The following is a 23,977-nucleotide window of genomic DNA, read 5'->3' as shown; positions in this document are numbered from 1 at the left end:
CATTCAAAACTGTGAGTTAGTGTTTTTGCCTTTAATCCAATGACAAACCCCTTCTTTCCCAATATCACTCTCCCTTCATTCTCACAACTAAAAACCTTGACAAAAAAAAAAAAAAAAAAAAAAAAAGTAGACTAGTAAAATAAACTAAAATAACTAGTAAAAAAAAAGAAAGAACTAAAGATACAGATATTTTGGCAAGTCAGGAAGACTGTATGCTTGTCTGTTTCATCAGTATCAGGTAGCAAAGGTTTACATCTGGATCTCATCATTTTTCATTGAAACAAGCCTGACCGAGTGTCTTAGAAAGCAATAGAGAGACCGGTTCATTCCAAAATGAAAACAAAGACTTCATCTACCAAATAGCATATCAGTAACAATTTTGTAGACAACAATACCCCATCAGCCTTTCACGACTGAGGAGTAAAAATCAATGGTTGTTCAACCTGTTTACTTGGAGGAGCTGTGTATGTGCACTTTTTCCTGGTAGTGACAGAGGAAAATCTTCTAGTGGATTTCTCTGGACTGCTTTAAAGACGCATGACTGCAATTCAGTGCAATTTGATTACTTTGATAACAGCCTCACTGTTTACAGTTTTCTGTCTCCGCTCAGTATCAGGAGTCATATTAAGTTCCTGGTAAACAACGTAAAGCAAATACTTTCTAATGGCACTGCAGATCACATGGCGGCTTTCACTGCAAAGCAGCCACAGGAAATGCAACACGTTCACCAATTTAAATGCTACTTTTACTAAAACGATATGGATCAGAGGGAAGTCTAAATGTTCATTTTGTTGTGAATGTTTACTTGTTATACAAACTCAAACCAGAAGAGCACACCAAACACTTTCTTTGTCCACAGTTTTTCACAATTCCCGCGTCTCCAAATGTGGGTTATCGTGTGGTGGCTGATGATAAAACACGCGCTGGTACTGAGGAAAAAAAACTAGCATGCAGGCTAGTGAGATGTTGGGTTGGGGAGATAGTCAGTGTGTCGCAGAGGGGGTTGTATGATTCCAGTACAAGAGTCCCCTGAAGGCATAACAGCGGTGAAGAACCCCCCCACCACCCTAATAAGCTTAGAGTTAGATGAGTGGGGCAGATCTGTCATTTGTGACAGTCGGCTTCAGCTTGACCATGGCAAAGGGGTTCCCTCCTCTGCGGAAAGAAAATGAACAAAGATGTATGAGGTTATTGTCAAATAGAGTTTTAATTAGTCATATAGATGTGTGAAAATCTGCCAGCTGTGTCACTCACGCAAGAAAAGGAGCCTTTGGAGTCCCATTGACTAAAGAAACCTGTTATTAAAGAAAAAGCAGAAAAAATGACTCTTTAACTTCAAGTCACCAAAATGGAAACAACACAAAGTTCAACAGGCATCATTGCAATCTCCAAAAACTGCCTCCAGCTATTAAGAAAGCACTAGTTGTCGGACTGGTTTGATCAGACTTCCCATCAACAGTTGTCCCCCCCCACCTTCCTTTGACATATAATTACACCACAAAACTCAGAACTCACTGAACCTGGAATCTAGACAATCTAGAAAGGCTGGCAATTGAAACACTTTTTTTTTTACCCCCTCTCACCTTAGGGTGGTGATAATCTTACTGCCAGCAGAGTGAAAGGTGAGCATGGAAAACAACGAAGTTCAGGAGCAAAGATCTCTGAGCTGCATGCCCCGAGGGCTGCTGTAGTCACACAATATGTCCCGTGACAAAACGTTTTAAAATGAACCATCAGTGGTTTCTGTTTTTCATGGTAGATCACATCAGCTCATGCAGATAATTTTATTATGTGTATGAGAAGGCCTTTTTTGTTGTCGTTTTTTGTAGGAAACAGACATTACCCATTTTTTCCCCTAGAGAGCAGGCAACGCCCAGGTGTCAACAAAAAAAATGTGACAGTTCTTAAAGCCACAGACGGGCTTTTAAGGCATCACATTCATCATTCATTGTTTGAAACATCCTGGCTTTTTTTGTAGTTCTCAGCAAACTTTTACTTCTGATTAGATGAATCACAAATAAATGAGCACAGATTTGCTTCACAAAGAGAAAACCTCAATCAAATTTGTGTTAAAAAAACAGAATTTCTTCTTCAGTTCAACTGATTATGTCACAAAAAAACCCCTCCCTAACCTTGCTTAAAGGTGTCCTGCAATTTTTCCCCTCAAACAGCACAGAATATAATTGTGTCCAACACACACACTGATCAACTATAATGTAAAGTGACCCCTGACCATTGTGACTGTGCACTGTTAGAATAATGCACAGCTTTTCCTTTGTCACATACCAGGCAATGTACACACCCCCATGGCAACAGCACTTCCTAGTAGTGGATATGGTAAGAAGGAAGGACAATGTGTTCCTTGAGACACTCCTGAGTTGCTTTTGCAGTGGAACACAAACTAACCCCACCTCAAAAAGCCCCAGATCCCAAATGAACTGATCGTTTTTGGGATGTGCTGGAAGAGGTCCCACCTCCCACAATTCACAGGACACCCAGGGGGTTCTATTATTGTAACTGATAGCTAGCTAATAGGGCTGATCTGAACATAAACACTTTTTTGGTGGTAAATTTGTAGCTCCTACTTTCTCAAACAGGATGTAAAATTTTGGGGTACGCTGAGCTGGTATTTCCCCCACTGTCGTATATTTCATAGTGAAACCCTGACGCAGCAAACTCAGAGGACAGTACAGACAGTCCAGAACAGAAAGGAAGGTGATGAGAAAGAAGTGTGCCCGGGCTTGCCTGCTGGCTCAACAGATAGTTCATTTTCAGTCAGGCAGCACAGCACAGTCACAAAATTAAATTGAGACTGTACTCTCTCATCCTTTATGCTTCCCTCTGTAACTCTTCTCTAGTCAAAACCTGTCTGGGAGTACTTTACCACCTTTTTCTCCTCTCCAATTTGTTTTACACTTTTCTTCTAGGTACCGCGGTCATGCCTGTATCTGTCAAAATTACAAACAGGCCCCCACTGAATGTGACTTCTCTGAAGATTAAACATCATTCGTGGAAACTATAGTCTTGATAAATATAGCGCATTTCCTTGAACCTTGTTTACAGAACACAGATGTGCTTCTAGCTGTGCCGTTTCAAGGGCGTGGAGCCAGTGACTGCGCACTAAGGAGATGTTGATAAGACGCGATCAGTTCGACTTAAAAGTTCTGCCTGCATGATGGCATTTATGGTGCAGGTGTGGAGTGACGACCCAGCAAGGGCACGTGTCCCATCAGGAAGAAATAACCTTGTGTTAAAATGATGACTAACTCCACAAACTTTAAACTTCGCCAATGAGCAGCAGCCGGGGAGAAATGCATGTCAGATTAAAGAGCAGCTGCAGGATATTAGCTTTTATAATGTCTCTACAAAGTGCAATGTTTGCTGAGGACTTAAATATATCAAGACTCCCATGCAAACTTTGCAGAAATTCATCTTTGTGAATCACAATGACTCTTTTGGTTCTTTTTGGTTCTTTTTCTTTATCTCCAAGTAGCCTAGAGTTTGACATGTGGTTCAGAGTGGTCCAAAGTGGAAGAGAGAACCACAGCCGACCAAAAAAACCCAAAAAACAAAAACAACCCCTTTCTTTAAATCTGACTGAAATCAGTAACTAAAAACTTGCTTGTGCTTGAGGCACAGCTGTTCTGAACAGCATACCATGTCGTATTTGACAATCCTTTGACAAGTACTGCATTCTGGATTTTTCAGCAGACTAACTCCTTTCTGTTCACAGACTGGGTGTCAAAACTCAACAGAGAGAGGGGAGGGCATGTGTGAGATATGGGGTTGCAGTTAGCTCAGACCTATTTCTAATAGCAAAGAGGGCTGAAGATGACGAGCAGCTACTCTTTTCGCTCCAAGCTTTCAACCGTCACTCTTGGCTATTCTTTGTGTTGGTGCCTAATATTAAACGTAACAGCATGTTAGTATCTGATGGAACAAGGCCCATCAAAGAAAAGCCCTGAGGGAAGGCGTGATTGGTGCAAACAGACTACTTTTATTGGACTGGAAATCGACATCACCTCCCTGTTTTTAAAAGGTGGCTCAGTGAGACGCTGCTTGAATGGACTTGAATGGCAAAGGCAGGTCTTGCACTAGCTTTCAAGGCACCTGGAAATGATTACTGAATTTGCTGGATAGATCATGATCTCAAGGGGCTGTTTTTTGCCACTGTGGGGTATTTGAGTATTTGTATAGGTCTTTTTTCAAAATAAAATTTAAATGAAATATTTTTAAATGCCCAGCATGTCAGCATAACAATATTAGCGCTTAAAGGAGACACATTATGCTCATTTTTCAATAAAGCTGTTTTAGCTTCTCTTGGCTAGCTTTCCTGCGATTGGCTACCTCTCACAAGCAAAAGGTTTCAACAGCAGCTTCTGTGCTCACACCAAGAGATGTGTGAATTAGACGACCGTATCAAGGATAGCTGCAGCCATACAAAGCCAGGAGCAGAAATGATAATGTGAAAGATTGTTAAAAGCAGTGTGAAATACACAGAAAAAAGTATACTTATTGTTTTACAATGTAATGGAAAACTACAGAGCAGATTCAGAAAAATGCTGAGTAGCACACTCACTGAACAACTTCCCTAAATGACAACCCCTGATCATCCTAATAAATCAATCATTTGTGAAATTGCACAAATTCTATACATGCTTGTTGTGTTACAGCAAAACATCCAGTGTAAAGGCATGTTGTTTATCCGTTTTCTTCTAGAGCACGTGGTCTTGGTAATGCCTACAAAACTCAAATTGCTTAACTGCAGCACTATTTCAAAGCATTGCCACCTAAAGATATGTCATATCAACCCGAATTATCAAAACATGAGGAAAAAAAAGATATCAGGTCACGCTCTGGAAATGCTCCTGATACAGCTGATGACAGGTGGTTTACTTAATCGAGTGCTGATACTGACCGTGTTTACTGGCGAAGGCATTGAGAGGACGACTGGGCGGGAGGGGGCGTCGTCGCTGTAGTCTGGTGGTGGCAGCAACACTGTTTCCTCCTCCTCCTCCTCAGTCTCTGGCAGGCTAATCGTACTAAGACGATGCACCGGCGTGCCTAGATTACTACTGAGACACATTACATAAAGCTTCAGTTATCCAACAGCAGCTGTGAAATTTAAAATAAAAAAAGTTATTGATTCAATGCTTGGCATGCTCTGACACCACTTACCTATTTGATACCACCAACTCAGTGTAAGTTCGACAATAGGATGAGGGAAACCAGCCCCGCCTGGGAACAGAAGCACATCGTTTCATCTTTAAAAAACGTCAAAATAAGATTACATAACGAGTCATGCAATTTCTTAGCCGTCATCTGGAATCCATCACGATAGAGAATCACCGCAGCAGACAAAACACTTGAATGAAATTCTAACATCAGACACAGAATAGAAGATTTTGTTCACTAAGACTCCAAAGTTGTCTCCAAGTCACGTCTGGAAAAAACGATGGCTTATCAGACCAGTGCAGTGGATTTGTTGCTAAGAAACAGAAAGCACTGATTTCTCCCAACACGGCCTCTTCTTGGGGGGAAAAAAAGAAAAGGAAAAAAAAAAGAAAAGCCATTGACTGCATTAAAATCACTTGAAATTAAAAAGGCCGCTTAATGCCACGCACAACAAGCAGATAAGGATCGTGTAAATTCTTTCAAAGTGGGACAAACGCAAACTGAAAGCTCTCCATAATCCTGCATGATGAGCCCTAAGTGATCTGGCAAGGATGAATATGAACGTAATTATACACAGAAGGAGGGTAATGCTGCTGCAGCCACATATGCAAACACAGCCTGCTGTACATAAACAAGCCTGATCATTTGTACAAGTGGATGCAAAGCTAACAGGTGCTATGTTTGTCTAGAATAAAAAGCAGGGAGATTTTCATTTAGCACCTGTGAACATTTTTCCTCCTTCTCTGGAGGTGACACGTAATCACAGCTGCTAAAAAGGTGTGACTTTATTGGAATTTATAAAAGTTCCAGCTAAAATATTTTCCTCCCTCGTGTTTGGGGAAGGAAAATGTTGTTGAGTAAAATTTACATGAGAAGATGCCTCCCGGTTTGTTTTGTTTTGGGGTTTTTTGCGTGTTTGCACCCGTTTTTCTGCATGTGTACGTGAGTGAGCCAGATCAGGCTTTACGACTGTCGTGTTGAACATACCGGACATACTCTGTATTTTGAGGCATGTGGTACTAGCACGACAAAGCAGCAAAAGCACAAAAGAGAAACTTGTACTGTCAGCTGAGTTACGACTGCTACGTCTTTCTTGTAACAGAAGTATCATTCCTGTCTTAGGTGTACCAACAAGTTAACATTTTTTTAAAACGCTAAAGCACCCACCGTAGCTAAGGTTATGGACTTGAAAGGGACTGGTAGGGACAAGAAAACAGAATTCAGTTGACTGCAATCTGCAATTCACTGACATCTAATGGTGAGATTTTACAAACTGTACCTTTAATGTTTTGATATTGCCTAAAAATGAATAAATAAAGGAATAAATATAAATAATATTCAACTAGAGGTATTTGGGATTTGTAGACAACAAATCTATTGAGTGAATAAAATGAACGATACCCAGATTACACAATGTAACTTTAAATGAGATTGTGGAGACTAAGCTCGGGTTTTCTTAGCCTTCAACACAGCCCTGAATACAAAAGCAGATGAAGACTCACTGCTGCGTCTTCTCCAGCTCTCCGTACAACCAGCCGTCCTTCTCGTCCTGGATGAGCAGAGTGATGATGTCGCCTTCATCGAAGCTCAGGAGCGTGTCGTTGTTGCCTGCTGTGTGAGGGAAAATGGTTCTAACCCGGAACTTCTTGCTCACGTTCAGACCAGATGACTGGGATGTAGATCTCGACAGACTGCCATCTCCAATACTGCCCTGATCTGGAGGCAGAAGAGACTAGAAATGAGACTTTGCCAGATTTCTGTTGAACCGTTGTAAAAGAAGTTTTGTTTTGTTTTTTTAATTTGGGGGAATGGCTAGCTGTTTTTGCAGCTATTTAATGGGCAGCTCTGGCATGAGAATTTTTCCTTTACACCTATACAGGAAATATGAGAGAGTCTGGCCTATTTTAGACAGAAAAAAAAATAAAATAAAAATCACACATCATGTAGATAACAAAGTTGATTTAATATTCACCAATAAAGATTATATATTTATTTATGCAGTTCACATAAGCCAACTTTACCTGAGTTGTGGTCTGAAGAGGAGTTAAATGGAAATGTGGGCTCTTGATTAAACATGTTGGCAAGTGGGCTGAACTGAGCTTTGAGGGGTGGTGCTGGAGGAGGGCCAGAGTCCACATTGACCTGAAGAGATCACAAAGACTGATTAGCGGATGCATCAATATGACAAAGTGAATTGGCATTATTCAGATCTCAACAGGTCCTTAGTGCTATAATCAAACAGTCACACAGTAAATGGAGTTAATTTTCTTCCCCCGTGCGAAGCACTAAACAGCTGTTGCCTCACTGGACCTTAACACCACACAACAGCAACAACACATCTGAGATTTCCTGCTGATAACAATCACCCATGTCTTACTAGTTTACACAACAGCTTTCATCTGATACAATAGATTTCATTACTTTAACGAGATAAACTACAACACAACAACTTGAGAAAATAAAAACCCCACAGGGCCAGTCTTTTACAAATGCTTTGTTCTCCTTATGCACTACAGCATGCTCTATCATCTGTTTTAATCTAAACTACCCCCATGGTACGATGAGAATATGTGATCGAACAAGGTAATACATGACAGAAGAATGTTTAACATCTACAAATTTCACACTTACAAATCAAATAATAAAATCAAACTAACCCTGTTACAGTGATCAACCAGCGGTGATTGTTGTGGAACGACGGACAGCCCTTCTATCATGCTCACCACAGAGTCTGGCACCTTGGTGATGTCGCTGCACTTTTCCTGCCAGGTGGGGATCTTCACCGACAGTATTTCTTTGGCCTGGAAGCACCAGAGAATGAGAGCAAGTTAAATGAGCCATTATAGAAGGTGTGATGCGGCTGTGCTGGATGTTCATCTCCGTCCTTGCTTACGTTCTCATAGAAGTTGCTAATTTGACCGGAGAACATGCAGTGTTTGTCCGCCAGGAAACAGAAGCGTCGCTTTTCTTCCAGCAAAGCCTCTCTGCAGCCGTCAGCAATGAACTTCTGCATGTCCAACTGGCGTGATGAGATAGTCTGCAAGTACTGCAGAAGGTGGTCACAGGACAAGAGGTTACAGAATAGGGTGAATAACAACAATTTCATCTGTGCTTCATCAGGTTCATTAAATGCATTGATGAGCTTATAGTTAAGAGGATCTATTGAGCCAATTTTCAGCTCCATAGTTTTGTTGTTTGGCTGTATTAGAGTAGCTTTGCATGATTCACAGTTCAAAATAATCTTTATCTCAGTTCAAAAAAATGTCAGAAGAAAGACTATGACAAACAAAAGGGTTTAACCACATGTGGGTGGAGCTATTAACTTCATTAATATTGATGTCCATTTATTTATTCTATTTGTAGTTTATCTATTGTAGTATTAATATAGGTCCATTTAATTAAGTATTTTTGCAATTTCTTAACATGCATTATCCCTTTTGTTTTTTAAACTTATATATATATATATATATATATATATATATATATATATATATATATATATATATATATATATATATATATATATATGGTGGAATATATATTCAGTCACATCTGTATCAGGCCATTATTGCAACATAAATAAAATCCTCTTTTAAATGGAGTAAAGTGACTATTCAAAATACTTGCTGTTTATTTTATTTTATTTAATTCTTTGCTACCAGGTGCCAACGCCTCTGATCGGGGGACTTTTGTTGCTTTAACACCCAAGACTGGGAAAACTGACTCTTGATGGCTCCCCGTGAGCAAAAGCTGTTTGGGTGCTCAGGTTAGATGCACAAATCACGCTCCTAATGAGCTTTGTAGTCAAAGTCCCTGCACTTAGGGACAAGTTTATTTGAGTCTCCTGCTGCTCCTGGATCAATCTTAGCTCAGCGGGAGACCAAATCAGTCTTCCCCTTCCCCACAGAGAGCCTGAGACTGAGTCTACGCGTCACACCACACACACGGGCAACTGGACCCTGACACAAGGCACACTGAACCCTTTAAAATAAACTTCCCAACCTTCACTCCATCCCTTTTTTATTCAACGCCTACTCCCCCAATCTTTTTCATTTCCCCATGTTGTCATGGTGATGGTAAAGCAGCCTATCTCTAAGGGCTCTGTCAAAGACCCTCCCCTACTGTCTGGTCTCATTCCCTCTATGTGTGTGTCTCTCTCAGACACTGAATCAAAGCTCTTCATTTCCCATTTTCACCACTAAAATTGCCCAGACGTGAGGTGGAAGAGCAGGCCGACAGGGCTGAGCTCATTACTGGCCCCTTACTCAAGCCCTACACATTATTAGAAAGCTGGGCAGTTAGACTCATCTCGCATGTAGCTCACTGGTGTCATTTTTATCAGATAATGAAAAAGTCCATTCTGTGGAAAGAAAGGCCCCAGTTTCAACCCGGCTTGAGAAACAGGATCAGGCTATCAAGCTCCACCCAGACAACACAGCTTATTGTATGGGTGTCTTTTAAACGGTGCCATTCAAATGCAAAGATAAACAGAGGACTGATACAGAGTTTAGCAGCAGGAAAACACAACATTTGTAGAGGCAAACCTGTAACACTTAGATCTCTTTTGCTCTTTGTTTTTACTCCTTAAAGAATCTCATAATACACAAGTTTTAGACACTATCCATCATAGAAGCAAGGCCAGGAACTCAGTAAAGTCAGAATAAACAGACAGGAGTTACTGATCAGGCTCTGTGCTGTCTGATATAGCTGCTCAACAGTCTGCTTTATCATCTTTTTCATTTTATGATGATTGAAATGTTTTCAACTTGTGAAAGGTCTGGACTGCAGGCATGCAAGTTCCCAGACTCTTCTACTTTTACTATGAAGCCATGCTGTCATTGTAGATCCAGTTTAGCATTAGCATTGTCTTTATACAATGCAGATGAACAGCACTGTACAGTACCAACTATGAAGCATTATGCTAGCAATAATAATAAAAGCCTTAGTGAGCATATTTGAATAACGATGATAAATTCAGCTACACACTTTCCTTACTTTGCCTTACATTACTGTGGACTTTGAACTGACATTCATTTTAATAATTTTCACTTTTGGTGTTGGTTGTGAACATTTTATTAAAAAGGACCTTCAAATACTTAAATGTAAATAGCCTATACCTGTAGACGCTACTGTGGACTCCACTTTAAGTTTCCATACTTAGATAAATGCATCACACTACGTCTCACAATAAGCATATCAGTCCACTTTTTCCAGAGTGGACTGAAGGTTAAAAAGCCACAGAAATGCTTCTGTTTTGTTGTCATAAGAAAACATAATTACATGATGGAAACTTTCTGAGCAGAATGCAAATCAATGATAAGAATGATGGAGGGGTAGTATTTATATGCCAACACAACACCCACACACACCTGAGTGCATTCAAAGTTAATCAAATTAACTAGTCCATCAGTCAGTAATAACTGGATATTTAAAACAACTATATTTTGACTGTTTTTGTAGGTTTTTCTAAATGGAATTGTATTTATTTAATCACTGCTTACATTTGTGGTTTACATGAATGAAACTTATTAGTAGACCAATCTGATGTGCTGCATCCAATACAACCTGAATCTCAACAGGGTTTGAATCTGTGCCTGCATGCATGCTTTCCTTTGTACAAAAATGGGTGTGTGTACCTTCTATGAAAACAGTCATTTAAGCCATATGATTGTTCTATTGTGCACCATGTAAAAACAGGTGAACTGCACGCAGCTTTCACCACGGTGACTTTGATAGTTTTATTACTACATGAAAGGTTTTTAAAATGCCCTTTTATCCCACATAAGTCAAAACATTTGAAGACACCAAGGGTGTCCTTTCTCAAACGCCTGTCATCACTGGCGCTATTATGTAATACAAAAAAAAGAAAGCAACCGTGGAATTTCATTCCAATGAGTTGCCCTAATATTACAGGCAAACTAATCCCTATCACGGGAAGCCTTGGCCTCAATTCATTACCCTGTCAAATAAATGTTATACTAGTCATCCAGTCTTCACAGCCAGCCGAGTGTCAGCATTCAAACTCCACATACTTTAAAAAACATCCAAAGTATTAGCACACAGTCGCCTTTTAATGTTCAGGAAAGATTGGAGCTGGGGTTTTTTCAAGCTCACCTCGTTCTCTCTGAGGTCATATTTGGATGAGTGCTTTCCCTGGCTTTTCCTCCTGAGCTTCTTCAGGTCTGTCTGAGAACGGTCTAGGGATTCCTGTTTCACCTTGTGCTCTGACTGATAGCGCTTGAAGGTGGCCTGCAGGAGTCATTTAACAAGAGGAAAACAGGCATTTCACTACACAAACAAGAAGAACTAAACCATCATCAATACTTCCCTTAGGGATGCTTAGCTTCCATGAAATATAGTTACATAAACAAGATGTATGCAAGAAGAAACTTCTGGAAAAAAGAAGTAGAAATGCCTAAAACTGCATTTGCTGAAATAATCAATTTAGCTAGCTCCAAAAGTAATCTTTCCAACAGAACTCAACATGTGGTATGAAAAGGCTGGTATAAAATTCTTTTTATACCAGCTGTTCTTTTTAACTTCCAACCAAAGCTTTAATTGTAATAAAAGCTTAATGTTGTGTACTATTAGAGTGTGGCCACATTAAGTACATGTAGACCTCTTGACAGGTGCTTGTCGCTAGTAGCTTCCTGCTGGGCTTCTTCTCAGATCATTGGAACCACTGAACTCTCGACCTGTGTTTTTGATTTTGGAAGATTTGTAATGCAGTTATTATATACAAATATGCCTTGCACTGTGGTTATTTGTACTAATAGACCAGCCAAGCTTAAACTCTGGTACACATTTCTGATAACATAGCAGTCTACCCTGTGTTCCAAACTACAAAATGCTAAAATTAAGGGTTCAAAATGTGATATCTAAAAATACTTGTTGATGTCAGGGTCACCATGCCCATCTTTCAAACTGTGACTGTGTTTGGATTAGAGACAGAAAAACGCTGTTTTCTCTATGGAGACACTTACGTTCATATATTTGACATCCATCTCTGTCTTCTTCTCCAGCTCGATAATAACATCTCTGTGGAATCTCTTGAACTGCAGAGAGGAAACATCACAAATTTGTTGATACATACATCAAAGTTACAGTTCAGTTCAGTCACATCACTCGTTGTATACAGTAAGCATGGAGTGATTTTCTGGAATATTTGATAATGGCTTCAGTTGTTGACATATTTCATTTGGGAATACTTGTCTTCCGTTTATATGTTGTCACAAGGTATCTCAAGCATTTCACCCTAAGGCACAAGTGTCGAACTCCAGGCCTCGAGGGCCGGTGTCCAGCAGGTTTTAGATGTGTCCTTGATCCAAAACAGCTGATTTAAAAGGCTAAATTACCTCCTCAACATGTCTTTTAAGTTCTCCAGAGGCCTGGTAATGAACTAATCATTTGATTCAGGTGTGTTGACCCAGGGTGATATCAAAAACCTGCAGGACACCGGCCCTCGAGGCCTGGAGTTCGACACCCCTGCCCTAAGGCGTCAGGTCCGGAAAATAATCATGTAGCTTTTCTACTTTGTCGGCAGTTCTGACACTTTTGCTTACAACGATTTTAAACTCAAAGGTTTGTAGAGGCTTGTGATAGCGAGAGTACAGAGGGGGAAAAAAAATTCACTAACATTTAGAGATAAGCATTTGAGGCCATAAATACTTCTAGCTAGTAATTAATGTAATTAATAGCTTGCTCAGGATAAGGCCAGCACATATTGTGTTTTTGCCCTGCAATACTTCCTTACTTTGTGACTCCGTCTTTGATACTCATATTTTAAAAATGCTATGTGAGAGACTTGACAGTAATTATAAAAATATGACTTCTTCTTTAAAAAGGTACTTACGTTATCTTCCAGGTCATTATGGACCTTCTTCTGGGCTTCTGCAATCTCCATCAGAACCACACCTGAGGAAAAATTCAGGAGAAGATTTAGTATTTCAGTAATTACATCTAATCATTGATTTGTGCATCATGTGGGGTTCCACAAGGTGCAATCCTTGGTCCCATTTTGTTCAGCCAGTAACAAACAAGGTTTGTACATATTTCTAAAAATGATTTACTGACAAAAGGTTTACTAAGCTTTAAAGTTGCTGGCAGAGATTTATTGTTAGAACACCCTTTGACAGAATTATTTTGCTCTACACCCACAAAAAGCTACCTTATTTTGATTTGTTACTGCTGGTTCTAACTTCATTTACTATAGGGACACAAGAAGGTAGCCAATCATTTAATCAAAATTTGCGCAGGAAATCCTCGAAGATTAAATACCATGAATCTTAACCCGTTTCTTTATGAGGGGTAGGAGACAGCATTGGAAACCAGCAGGCACAGATCCGAAAACATAATATCAACAATTATTACTTTTTCAGAAACTTTGTGTATAAATCCATCGAGCCTGTCATACATTTGTTACAGTCCATATTTTACAGATGACCTCTCTTCTTTCAATATTTGAACAGCTGTCAATAAGTAATCTCCTATGAAACATTTTGGTATTGTGCAGTCGATTACAGAACAGTCTCCATTCACAGACAGGCTAAAGCACAGACCGAGCAGCATATGACATGAAACAATGGGAGTGACTCAATACTGTAAACAGAAGGGGACAATCATAGCTAAGCAGTTTATACTGCTACCTCTATCACAATTGGGTGAAATCTAGAGTCGAGGTTTATTACAGGGCAAAACATGCACAGCACACCTCACCCCCCACCCTCTACCTCATTTCTAAACATGTGATAGTCAATGAGGGAAAAGAGCAAAAGTGAATGACCTACATGGATTTCAACACCTTGTGAAGAACGTGTACAAAGCACAAGCATCAGTTTCACTTTGTCATTTTTAGGTGAAAACAAAAAAATCTCTATAAGTCACCCTGGTCAGCACACTCCACCTTTGAACACCTACTCATATACATTCGATCCAACACCTGACATTCCTCTTTATATGACAGCCCCTCCCCAGCTCAGAGCAAACAAACGTAACGATACAGAAGTGTACGTCTGTGTCCAGCAGGCAGCATCCAGCTACAACAACATTGCCCTCTGAAGGTCACCAGAACGTACTGGTAAATGCTGCCTTTGTGTTTCGACCCGGGGGTTGGTGGGGGGTGGCCACTGGATGTTGAGCTGTTTGCACAGTCTCAACAACAGACCACATGGGGTGGAAGGGGGAGGCTGAGAAAGGCCAGGAGGGGGAGGCGGCGGGGTTCAAAGAGGCCATTGTACACCTGCCAGTTTCACCTTTGGGGTGAACAAGGTGTGAAAGCCTGCTTCAGTGAGGATAAATGCTACAGAAAGCCATCAGAGGGTGCATGAGCCTATCACATGAACAACTGACAGCTGAATCAGAGTTAAGAAAAACAGCACAATGTATGACGTCTGCGATTTTTAAAAAAAAAATTTAAGTGCAGGTAAAGAAAAAAAAAGTCTTTATAGCTAGAGTGCCAAAAAGCTGTAACTGCCTACATAATTTTTACTTAAATTTTAACAGAAAACAGGGCTTTTCGGTTCATCTGAATATCTGTGTAACTTCCCCTCAAATTTTTCAAATGAACAACTCCACGTTCACTTTTTTTTTTTGCAGGTTAATACAAGTTTGAGAAAAGATCCTTGTGGAAAAAGCACACATGATTCACACCTGTGATTCACAATTATTAATGCCGAAACCCTCATTCAACACCCGCTGAGTCCATGTAAAATTTACTCTAGCCTGTATATTACAGATAAGGTGTCTTACGACGCCATTAAATGACCTTTGGATTTTAATCACATGTTGTTTGGAGGATCTGAAGCTTAAACAAAGCAAGAAAAACCATAACACAACTGCGCTGTAAAACAAAGCAAAGGCTGAAATGAACCCCTAAAGAGACATTTCTTTGAGATTATGTTAAACTTCAAACAGCACCATGTCTCCACAACTGGCACTATTGAATAACTGCTGATACATCGCAGAGTAGACAAGGCCTTAGACACTGTCAACAGGTGACTCTTTTTATGAGACGGATATGCCCTGTGCCAACAAAAAAGCAAAAAAAAAAAAAAAAAAAAAAAAAATCCCGCCTATGTGGAGTTAGATAAGGAACATGAGGTGATGTTGGCATGGCAAACAGCGGCACTGACTTTTCTAGCATAGACTCTCTTTGTTTGAAAGTTTGATCAAACTAATGTTTCACCCATTCAACGAGTGTACACAGCAATCAACTAGCTCAGGAAGTGTCCCCAGTCATCGGCCACCGTCTCGCAACGTGGTTTGATCACCAAGACACATCACTGGGCTTGTTCCAGCAAGCATGCTGTGTCTGCAGTGAATCATGGCCACCTCCTGTGTGAATCAGGATCCAAGTTATAAACATCGCAATGAAGGTGGGACAAGGATTGTGTTTGGGGGTTGCCATGGAGGAGCTACTCCCTTAACATCAACATAATGATGTCACTGTAATCGATGATATCGAGAATGATAATGAGAACCGCAATATGCAGTTCATCCATCCAGATGACTTCATGAACAAAGTGCAACTGTAGACTACATTAAAGGAAGTATGTCTAGTGTTTCACGTGATTTCCCTTCACACTGCCGGCTGGGTGTTGGCATAATCCACCAAGGTAGATTCTTTAGGCACTGCCAGCTGAAGGTTTGCCAGAAACAAAGAAGACATTTTTTAAAGTAGTAAGTAATGAATAGAAAGCAAATAGTTGCATTACAAATAAAATAAATTATAGAAAATGTGCTTACATTTTTTCTTCTGAGGAAAATACAGATATGATAGCTCGGCAAACATTTACTGATTACTATAATATCCTTTAAAAAAAAGAGAGATCAAAAGCTTCAGAATGACTAAAGAAATGGCACTTAAAGTGAGGCAGTTTTGTAAGTTTCATTTCAATAACAATCACCCACAGTAACATTTTTTGGTTGAATGTTGTTTAATGGTTTGAGTAGTTACAGTGAATAAATATCTACTTGGTCTGTGGACAATAAATATCAGTGTAAGCTGGCTTGACAAAGAGCAATGACTTGCCGTCACATAGAGTACAGAATATCATTTATTAATACCAGAGCCAATAATACCCCGAGCACAATGAGTCTCAATTTTCCTAATAGATTAAATTAAACACCAGCTTCAAAGGACTTCTAAAGGTTAGATGAGGTTAGTTGAGGTTGTTACATAAAAACAATCATCATAGGTACAGTATACACAATTGAAGTTTCATATCAAGCACAATGTCAGCTGTTTAGTTTCTCATACGCTGTGATATTAGGTTTTAAGACTTTAATTTGGATGATTCATTAGTTCAATCACGCCCATGGTTAGACAGTAGGATATATACCATGTCTGCAAATAAATGTAAAGAACTTTCAGCCTCAATTTCTCAGCTTAGCCAATCTGTGTATGAGAGTAACAAAGATAACACAAATAAGATGTTATGTAAAAGTAGTCCAAATGTGATTTTGAGGTGTAGGCTGGTAGATTTTTTTTAACCTCTTAACAGTGTTAGCAATGTTCTCATTTACAGTCTTTAAACTAAATAAGTTAATGATCTCCGGCTGCTGTATTGTAAATTAATGGCGCAGTCACACTAGAATAAAAATAGGACAGCAACCTCCTTGTCTCCAGGGAAGAAGAAGAAATTGGAAAAAAGAATATCCACTGATTGAACTGGACATTTCTACACTTGAGGACAAACAGCTAGTACTTGTGTCAGCTAAATTGCCAGAGAGCCTCTGGGGGACCACTTTTGAAGGCAAGGTGATTCCACAGGTTACCTGGGATGAAGCAACCTGTCCCCACACAATTACAGTCTGACTTGGACTGTCTGCAGTCACTCTCACAGACTGGTAAAGGTTTGCAAGTAAGTGCTGTCTAATTTTTAAACACAGACAGACAGCCAGGACGCTCCAATCTCAGTCAGTCTATGCTAATTATCACAACTCATCAGCCATACGCAATGAGATTGCAAGTTCATTGCACGTGGTCACAATAAATGTAGTCATGCTATACCCAACCATTTTCTCCCAGTTATAGCATATGAATTAAAAGAGGACATCAATCGTTTTGCTAAACTCCCAGAACGAAACAAACACATTTTCTCAAGAAATATTAAACTTTTGTTTTACCTCAACTTCTATAATTTTCTGTTATTCCATTATTACTTCACAATCATGATGGCAATGATTTTGATTTTTCAAAATGGGCGTAAATAATGCATCACAGCACCACTATTTTGAGAACAGCGCTTTTAAAACACAGCTGATCTGAAAAAGCCAGGCAAAAAAAGAAACGACATCACAGATGATTCTCCACAGGAGAAAAAAAAATGTTGGTATGTCACCAAAGGAAAGACACAGGTATTACTAATGACTTAAAAATGACTGCTCCTTTTAAGCTGATCAGGTTCCAGGGTCATGCTAAAATGCACGCTGACTCACCAGCATACCTTTCTGAGACACTTAAACCATCACTCCAGCTAAAACGTGCATCATAAAAATACATTTGATAAGGAGAAACACATTTTTACTCATCAAAGTCCAACACTGCAGGATATTGCAGTTCTAAGTTTGCAACGTGTTTTCTTTTTCTTTTTTGAGGGGCAGGATTTCTTCGAAACAAGGTACATTTTTGACTTTTCTGAATCATTTCTGCCTGTTAGTAAAAATAAACTGCTTAATTGCACACTGACTACATAGGCTTTACCGAGTGTCATGTCTAAAGATTAAAGCCATCCTCTGAAACAGCTACAAAAAAGATATTTGAAGTGCCAGTAAGTCTTATTCACCATAACATTAACCAGCCTCCAGAAGAAATGGTGCCTCTCAAAAGCAGAAACCTGCTACAAAAGCTATCAGCAGGACACACTCAGCAGACTCCCAGCTCTGAATTCTCACTCTCTAAAGTGAAAGAAAAATCATTCTGGCTGACATAACCATTTTTCTGTTGCAGTCAGTTTACGTCAATATTATTATTATTATTTTAAAATGAACTAAGGCTTGACAAACAGTGCAGAGAAAAGGTGGAAGGGGTGCGGTTCGTGCTATTCATTCGCCTGTAACATTTTCAGCCTTTCGATACCTGCCGCTTTTCAAAGTGGAATAGCTCCCTGTGGAGTCCGGCCATTTGCTCATGCATAGGCAATTTCGAAATGTAAACCCACTGGATATGACATTCATCAATCAAAAGAAAACTTTTTGTAATGACCCGCTGAAATGTAATTTAGGAGTAGCAAAAGCAGGCGACAGCTATAGAAGTCTGCAAACCAGCTATGCAGAGACAGACAGCAGTAGTTAGTAGCAGCAGTGCACTGAATGATCACAGATGGAAGGAGATGTGGGACAAAAAGAGTGCATGGCTGAAAAGCTCTTTATCCAAGGAACTTACTGATAAAATGAATTCCCCACAGTGCTGCCTTTTATGAATCCACTAAATGAAATTAAAGGAGTGCAAGAAGAGTGACACCGGTTAAAGGCTTTCACTCATCTGAGCACTTAGTGTTTCTTCAAAAAGAAAAAAAAACTTTTCTTATTACTTTCACATCCATCACAGCAAGAATCTGAGAAATTGAGCAGCACCCAAGTAAAAGCCTCGGGTAGCTTTCAGCAAATACCTGCTAACCTCTGTGACGCACGAGCTTTGTGCCATTCACTGAGGGAGGAAGAGAAAAAAACAAAACAATCTATGACTACAGAGAAAAGATCTTTACAGGTGTCTGCAGCAGAGAAGTGCAGAGTAATCTATCAGGTGCCTCATTCTGAAGAGTCGTGCTGCTTAGAGTAAATAAAGATTAAACACTCGCATCCTCTTTTTCAGACTGTTTGGAGAGGCAGATGGAGGGATAGGGGGATGAGGATGAGGATCAGCGGTGGGTAGATGGTCTCCTCTGTCTATCTGCCTGTTTGTTCAGCACGTTTGCAACTCTACGTGCTGCAGTGGGTGAGAGAATTCACACCATCATGTCGTCTACGCCAGGCGGTGAAGGAACGGCCACGGAGCCTGGAGTTCAACACTTCACCTGCCATTTCTGTATTCATTCTTATTCAAAGTCGAATTGATTTTTTTATGACTGAAGTCACATAACGTGATGGGAGTACAGATGAATGCACCTAAAGGAAGAATACACAAACCATGTAGCACAAACTCTATTCTTGAGCATTTGTTAACCAGAAGGGGTCTGTTTCAATAAGGCTAGATTTGACTAGAAAGCTCAGAGTCCTCCCATCTGTGACTTTCCACAACAGGAAAGAGAACAAAAAAGAAAGAAAGTAGAATTTAGTGTTCGTAAAACAGTTTCACTTCAGCGGTTCTGGTATGCACAGACAAGGCTACGTAACACCAACATATTATTAAATGAAGAAATGAAAACTGCTATTGTTCGCTGACAAGAGCGCCTTAACAAATATGGGCAGCATTTCATAACAGCGCAGTATGAGACGTCTCCGATTACATTAAAACATTTCAGCCCTTGTCAGAATGTCAAAATACAAATTTCCATTGTGTGCGTTGCCACTTTGTAGCTAGATGGGCTGCACTATTCTTTTTTCAGTCTATGCTTTTTTATGAGTTTTATCCTCAAAATTCAGAAAAAGAAACTGAGCAAGAAAAGGCTGAGAATCTTGTCTGGGAGTCTACTTTAGCATTAAAACGCATTCTTCATCTCTGTGTTTTACCACGACTGCTTTTGTCCTTCACTGAAATTTTTATTTTCGTCTAAAAATTATTTGATTTTTAGTCTAAAATCGTATCAAAGCTTAACAAAGGCTTAAAGGAAAGCAGATTCAATTTAAAATAAGAAAACTTGTTCAGAAATAACAGCGAAGAAATCACAACACAGGAGACAAGCACTGTCATCACAATAGTCCTTTACAAAAAACAACAACAACATCATCTTTTAACTACCCTGCTCTGATTTCCTGTCACATCACTCTGATTCATAAAAAGGCCGAACTGCAAAGCCCGGCGTTACAGGGTGATGCAGCAGAATACAAAAAGCAACTTAATGAATTGCAATATGACCCCCCCCCCCCCCCCCCCCCCCGAACAAAGCAGGTCGGCTCCAAATTTCAGCACTGATAGAATAATTGCAGATGACTCAGAGGATGGATGAAAAACAACCTGTACGTGCTCGATGGCAGCCTCAGAGAGGAGGCTGAAAAGAGAAAGTGCTTCAGTTGGAATGAGACATAGACAGGACATAATAATGAATTTCTGCTAAGTACCTCACCCCCAGGGTTGAAGCGTTGTTATTTTCAGATGCTTGTATAATTAACTGGCATATTGGGTAATGCAAGCAGAACGTGTCACTATTACGCTGAAACTGCAGGAAAGAGCATTTTGATACGTGTCCAGCTCACGTAATACTGGCAGGATGTGAGAGAGTTTAGCATCATTTCTAGAGAAAATATATGTAAAATGTTTGGGAACAAAGTGGTTTCTTATCAAATGTTGTCAACTTGTACAGGTGTAGGGTTTGTAGGGTTTTTTTGCACAGCTAGTACAAATAGAGCAATCAAGAGGAAAACAGGAAGCCTATACTTGTTAGCTTGCCCTTTCCCATGCTAACAAAAATAAATCTGTCACACTGATATTAATCAAAGCACAAGTGTAAAACTTCAAGTCTGCAAAGTCAATCCATTGCTACAGTACTTTAAACCTACATTCTAGCCACCAGGGGGCGACTTGTCTGGTTGGTAAAAAGAACTTGGCTTGTATATAGATTTATGAGAAAATGAAGTTACTTCGCACTTGATTTATGACATGACTATGCACTTTACTAATGTGTTTAAGGTCTCAGTTACTAATTTTAAGTCTTATTTAATAGAGCACAATGCTTATTTTGAAAAATTATAATTTTGAGCAGCGGCCAGAATCAGCCCTGGGCCTTATGTTTTACAATGTGTTCACAGTAAAATACATAAATAAAAAAGGACATTTTTTGTGAATTAACACATTAACAGTAATTGTTGTTAATTACAGCACAATCTGGACAACGAGCTACCAGAAAATGTTTTGTAATTTATTTCATACAATTTACTCCTATATAGTATGTATCATGTAGAAAAACTGAGACGTGCACTTCTTTAGCATATATCAAGTCCTCTCTGGAATTAAATGTGCAGTTAAACTACCAGAACACTTAAGATTAAAGTGGGATCCATGTAAAATGTGTTCGACTTCCTCAACTTACATGAATACTCTAACAGGGACAACTGAACAAGGTATGATTCAGGGTACAGGTATTATAATCTGTTAAACAGACATTTTCCAGCTAGTTTCTACTGTATGAGTACACTTTCAAGGTCTTTCATGGTGACTGTAAAAATACTCAAACTGAGGCTTCAAAATGGTCTTTCACAAACTAATTGTTGACAACAGCGAGGCACATAGATACAAATTGGTGTTTTTGCACATTAGTAACACAGAATATTTGTGAATTGTTCTTTGGGGTAGCAAAGTGGATTTTGTTGGTTTAGTTTAGTTTTCAAGGTCTATAATAAGCTAATGGCTTCTGGCTATATTCTTACTTTCGTGTAGAGACATTAACTTTAAATAAATTTTAATAAAATAATTATTCCACGATCTCCAACTATTCCTTTAATTGTATTTAAACACAAGAGGAAGTTTAGAGTCACATTCTTTTAAAAGCTTCAATCTCACAGCAGAGACATTTCTAGCATGGATATCAGACAGACCCTCTCGAGAGCTCCCACATTGCAGGTAGATTTAAAGTAGACTTGCATAATACTCACCGAGCTCTCTGGAGACTGGAGACACGATGGCAGTTTCTCCGATCTTTGACACTGCATCAAAATAAGCCTTTCCAGCAAGAGCCATTGCTGTGCGGGCAGACAGACAAGACACTGTTAAGCTCCAGACAATTTCCAGGATCATTTATAGCTCTGCTTTGACCATTTAAAAGTGCTGCCAGTGTAAAAACAGCTGAGGTACACCAAAATTCATTGTAGCGGTTACGGACCATTACGGGCTTATGCCCTTTTGTCCCTCATGAGGGTGAAAACTGTGTTTACCTGTGACTGATTTCTCATAGCTCTTTCCGAGGTTGACCAGGTTCCTCAGGCCTGGGTTGAACTGCTCCATTACATTCTGGGGTAAAGAGCAGAGTCTTATTATTGTGGATAAAAGCAAGAAAAAGCAAACAAACAACTTTAACTTTAAGACTTGTTTTTCCCCTTTTGAAAGGTCTCGTCATTAACAATAAAACCCTCATAAGGCTATTTTTGTGGGAGTGGGTGGAGAAGAGAAATCCATGAAAACAAGAGCAAGTGTTTGTGCTGTTGCTCTATAAATATCTCCATGTGAGAACAATAAAACTTTCAATCTTTAACTTGACCCCTCACGTATGCCATGCAACTCCCTCGAAAGAGCGAAGTCCCACACAAAGTCCCAGCTATTTGTAGCACCAACTTCATCACTTTCACCAAACCACCCATCTCCCCCTCCCTCTATTGTAATCTCCCAATAATCAAGCAATGCTCACCCCCTGCCTCTATTCCCCTGGCACACTCTCAATAGAACAATGAAGGGGGGCAGGTATGGCTTTACATGAGTGGGGGGCAGCTGAGAGGAAAAACAGTAAACTACTGTAAACCTCAGGTAGGACTAGTTCAGTCTCTTTTTCCCTGCTCCCCAAACCAAAGAGGGCACTTCAATATGCACCCAAATACAACCCAACTGTCATACTTAAACTTTTACTCTAAACTGTTGTCTATTTCTACTTCAGGTCATAGACAGTGAAGGCTCACTGCTTATCACCATTGAGAGGTAGAAGTATAATGTTGATTAGATTAGCCAGGAACAACCAATCAAGATTACACTCAAATTATTGCTCCAGTGATTTCAGATGTTCTGATAAAGCCACAGCAGATTGATTGAGCTGTGAGAAGCTTTAACACTGCTGTGGTTCACTGTGATTTACGAAATTATTTAATAACAGGGAGTGTCCCTGCTGTGGCAGTGGCATTGTTGAATTTTCTTTTCCCCTGGTAAACAACAGAAAGTTTCAGTTGCACGATCAGTTTCTCTTTTTCCCACCCCCTCACAAAACAGGTCCTTGAAACAAGAGGTAACAAAAGGTAAGGGAAACACTTCATTATTTTATGGTACTTTACCTGTGGTTTACAGCCACTGTTAAAAAGCAACAAAGCAGGCCGAACTATAAATTTCTGATTACACGTGAAGTGAACTACATTAAAAAAAGCGACCCCTCCCAAAAAATAAAAATAAAACAAAACAGGTATCTCCTTAAATGCTGAATGCATCACTCACCTTAAAAGTACTTTCAGTGAGCTTGCTCACATGCTCCGGATCCCGAGCCATCACGCAGGTTGTTTCTTAAGCTCAGAATTAAAAAAATAAAATAAAAAAATAAAAATATATATACACACAATATAAATAATATAAAAAAAATAACAACAAAGCGGAGAACAAAAAGACACTTGGTAATCCAGGAGTTGTGTCGGTCCGAGTAATAAATCCCACAGCGAATCCTGCTCCGTGTCTGTACACTGTGCACGCGAGCAAGCTGAAACGCTCGTGCAGCCGGCGGCGGACGAACTGACTGGGACACCGAGAGACTTCCCCGTGCCTTTAGGGGCGAAGAGGGGGGGAGGGGCAGCGCGGAAGGGTGGTGGTGGTGGAGGAGGGTGACGTCACAAGAGGTGTTACACAGGTCAAAGTTCTCAGCTGGTGAGTTAGAAAGCTGTGGGCTGTTGATTCTCAGGACTGTTAGCGAAAAACACCACAGAAATGTGACGTATTTTGTCAGTGGGTTTTAGATATAAT

At 39.8% G+C, this 23,977-nt stretch overlaps 1 protein-coding gene across 2 annotated transcripts; it reads right to left on the bottom strand.

The window, feature by feature from the left end:
- Positions 1-130: 130 nt before the first annotated feature.
- Positions 131-23,788, bottom strand: baiap2l1a (BAR/IMD domain containing adaptor protein 2 like 1a). Of its 2 annotated transcripts, none has more exons than XM_035912130.2 (14): positions 23,462-23,788; positions 22,204-22,279; positions 21,925-22,011; positions 13,028-13,089; positions 12,159-12,230; positions 11,290-11,424; positions 8,069-8,221; positions 7,833-7,976; positions 7,197-7,317; positions 6,678-6,891; positions 5,179-5,238; positions 4,919-5,075; positions 1,255-1,295; positions 131-1,155 (listed from the first exon to the last, which is right to left on the bottom strand). In XM_035912130.2, the coding sequence occupies exons 1-14, from the start codon at positions 23,510-23,512 to the stop codon at positions 1,083-1,085; spliced, it is 1,446 nt and encodes a 481-aa protein (XP_035768023.2). In that variant the 5' UTR covers positions 23,513-23,788; the 3' UTR covers positions 131-1,082. The 2 variants fall into 2 exon arrangements, with proteins under 2 accessions (XP_035768023.2, XP_006800999.2); XM_006800936.3 differs by having other exon boundaries at positions 4,919-5,072.
- Positions 23,789-23,977: the final 189 nt, after the last annotated feature.

This window comes from Neolamprologus brichardi, chromosome 8 (genome assembly GCF_056152115.1).
Source record: "Neolamprologus brichardi isolate AB-2024 chromosome 8, ASM5615211v1, whole genome shotgun sequence".
NCBI lineage: Eukaryota > Metazoa > Chordata > Actinopteri > Cichliformes > Cichlidae > Neolamprologus > Neolamprologus brichardi.
This window is presented reverse-complemented; position numbering and strand designations above follow the sequence as displayed.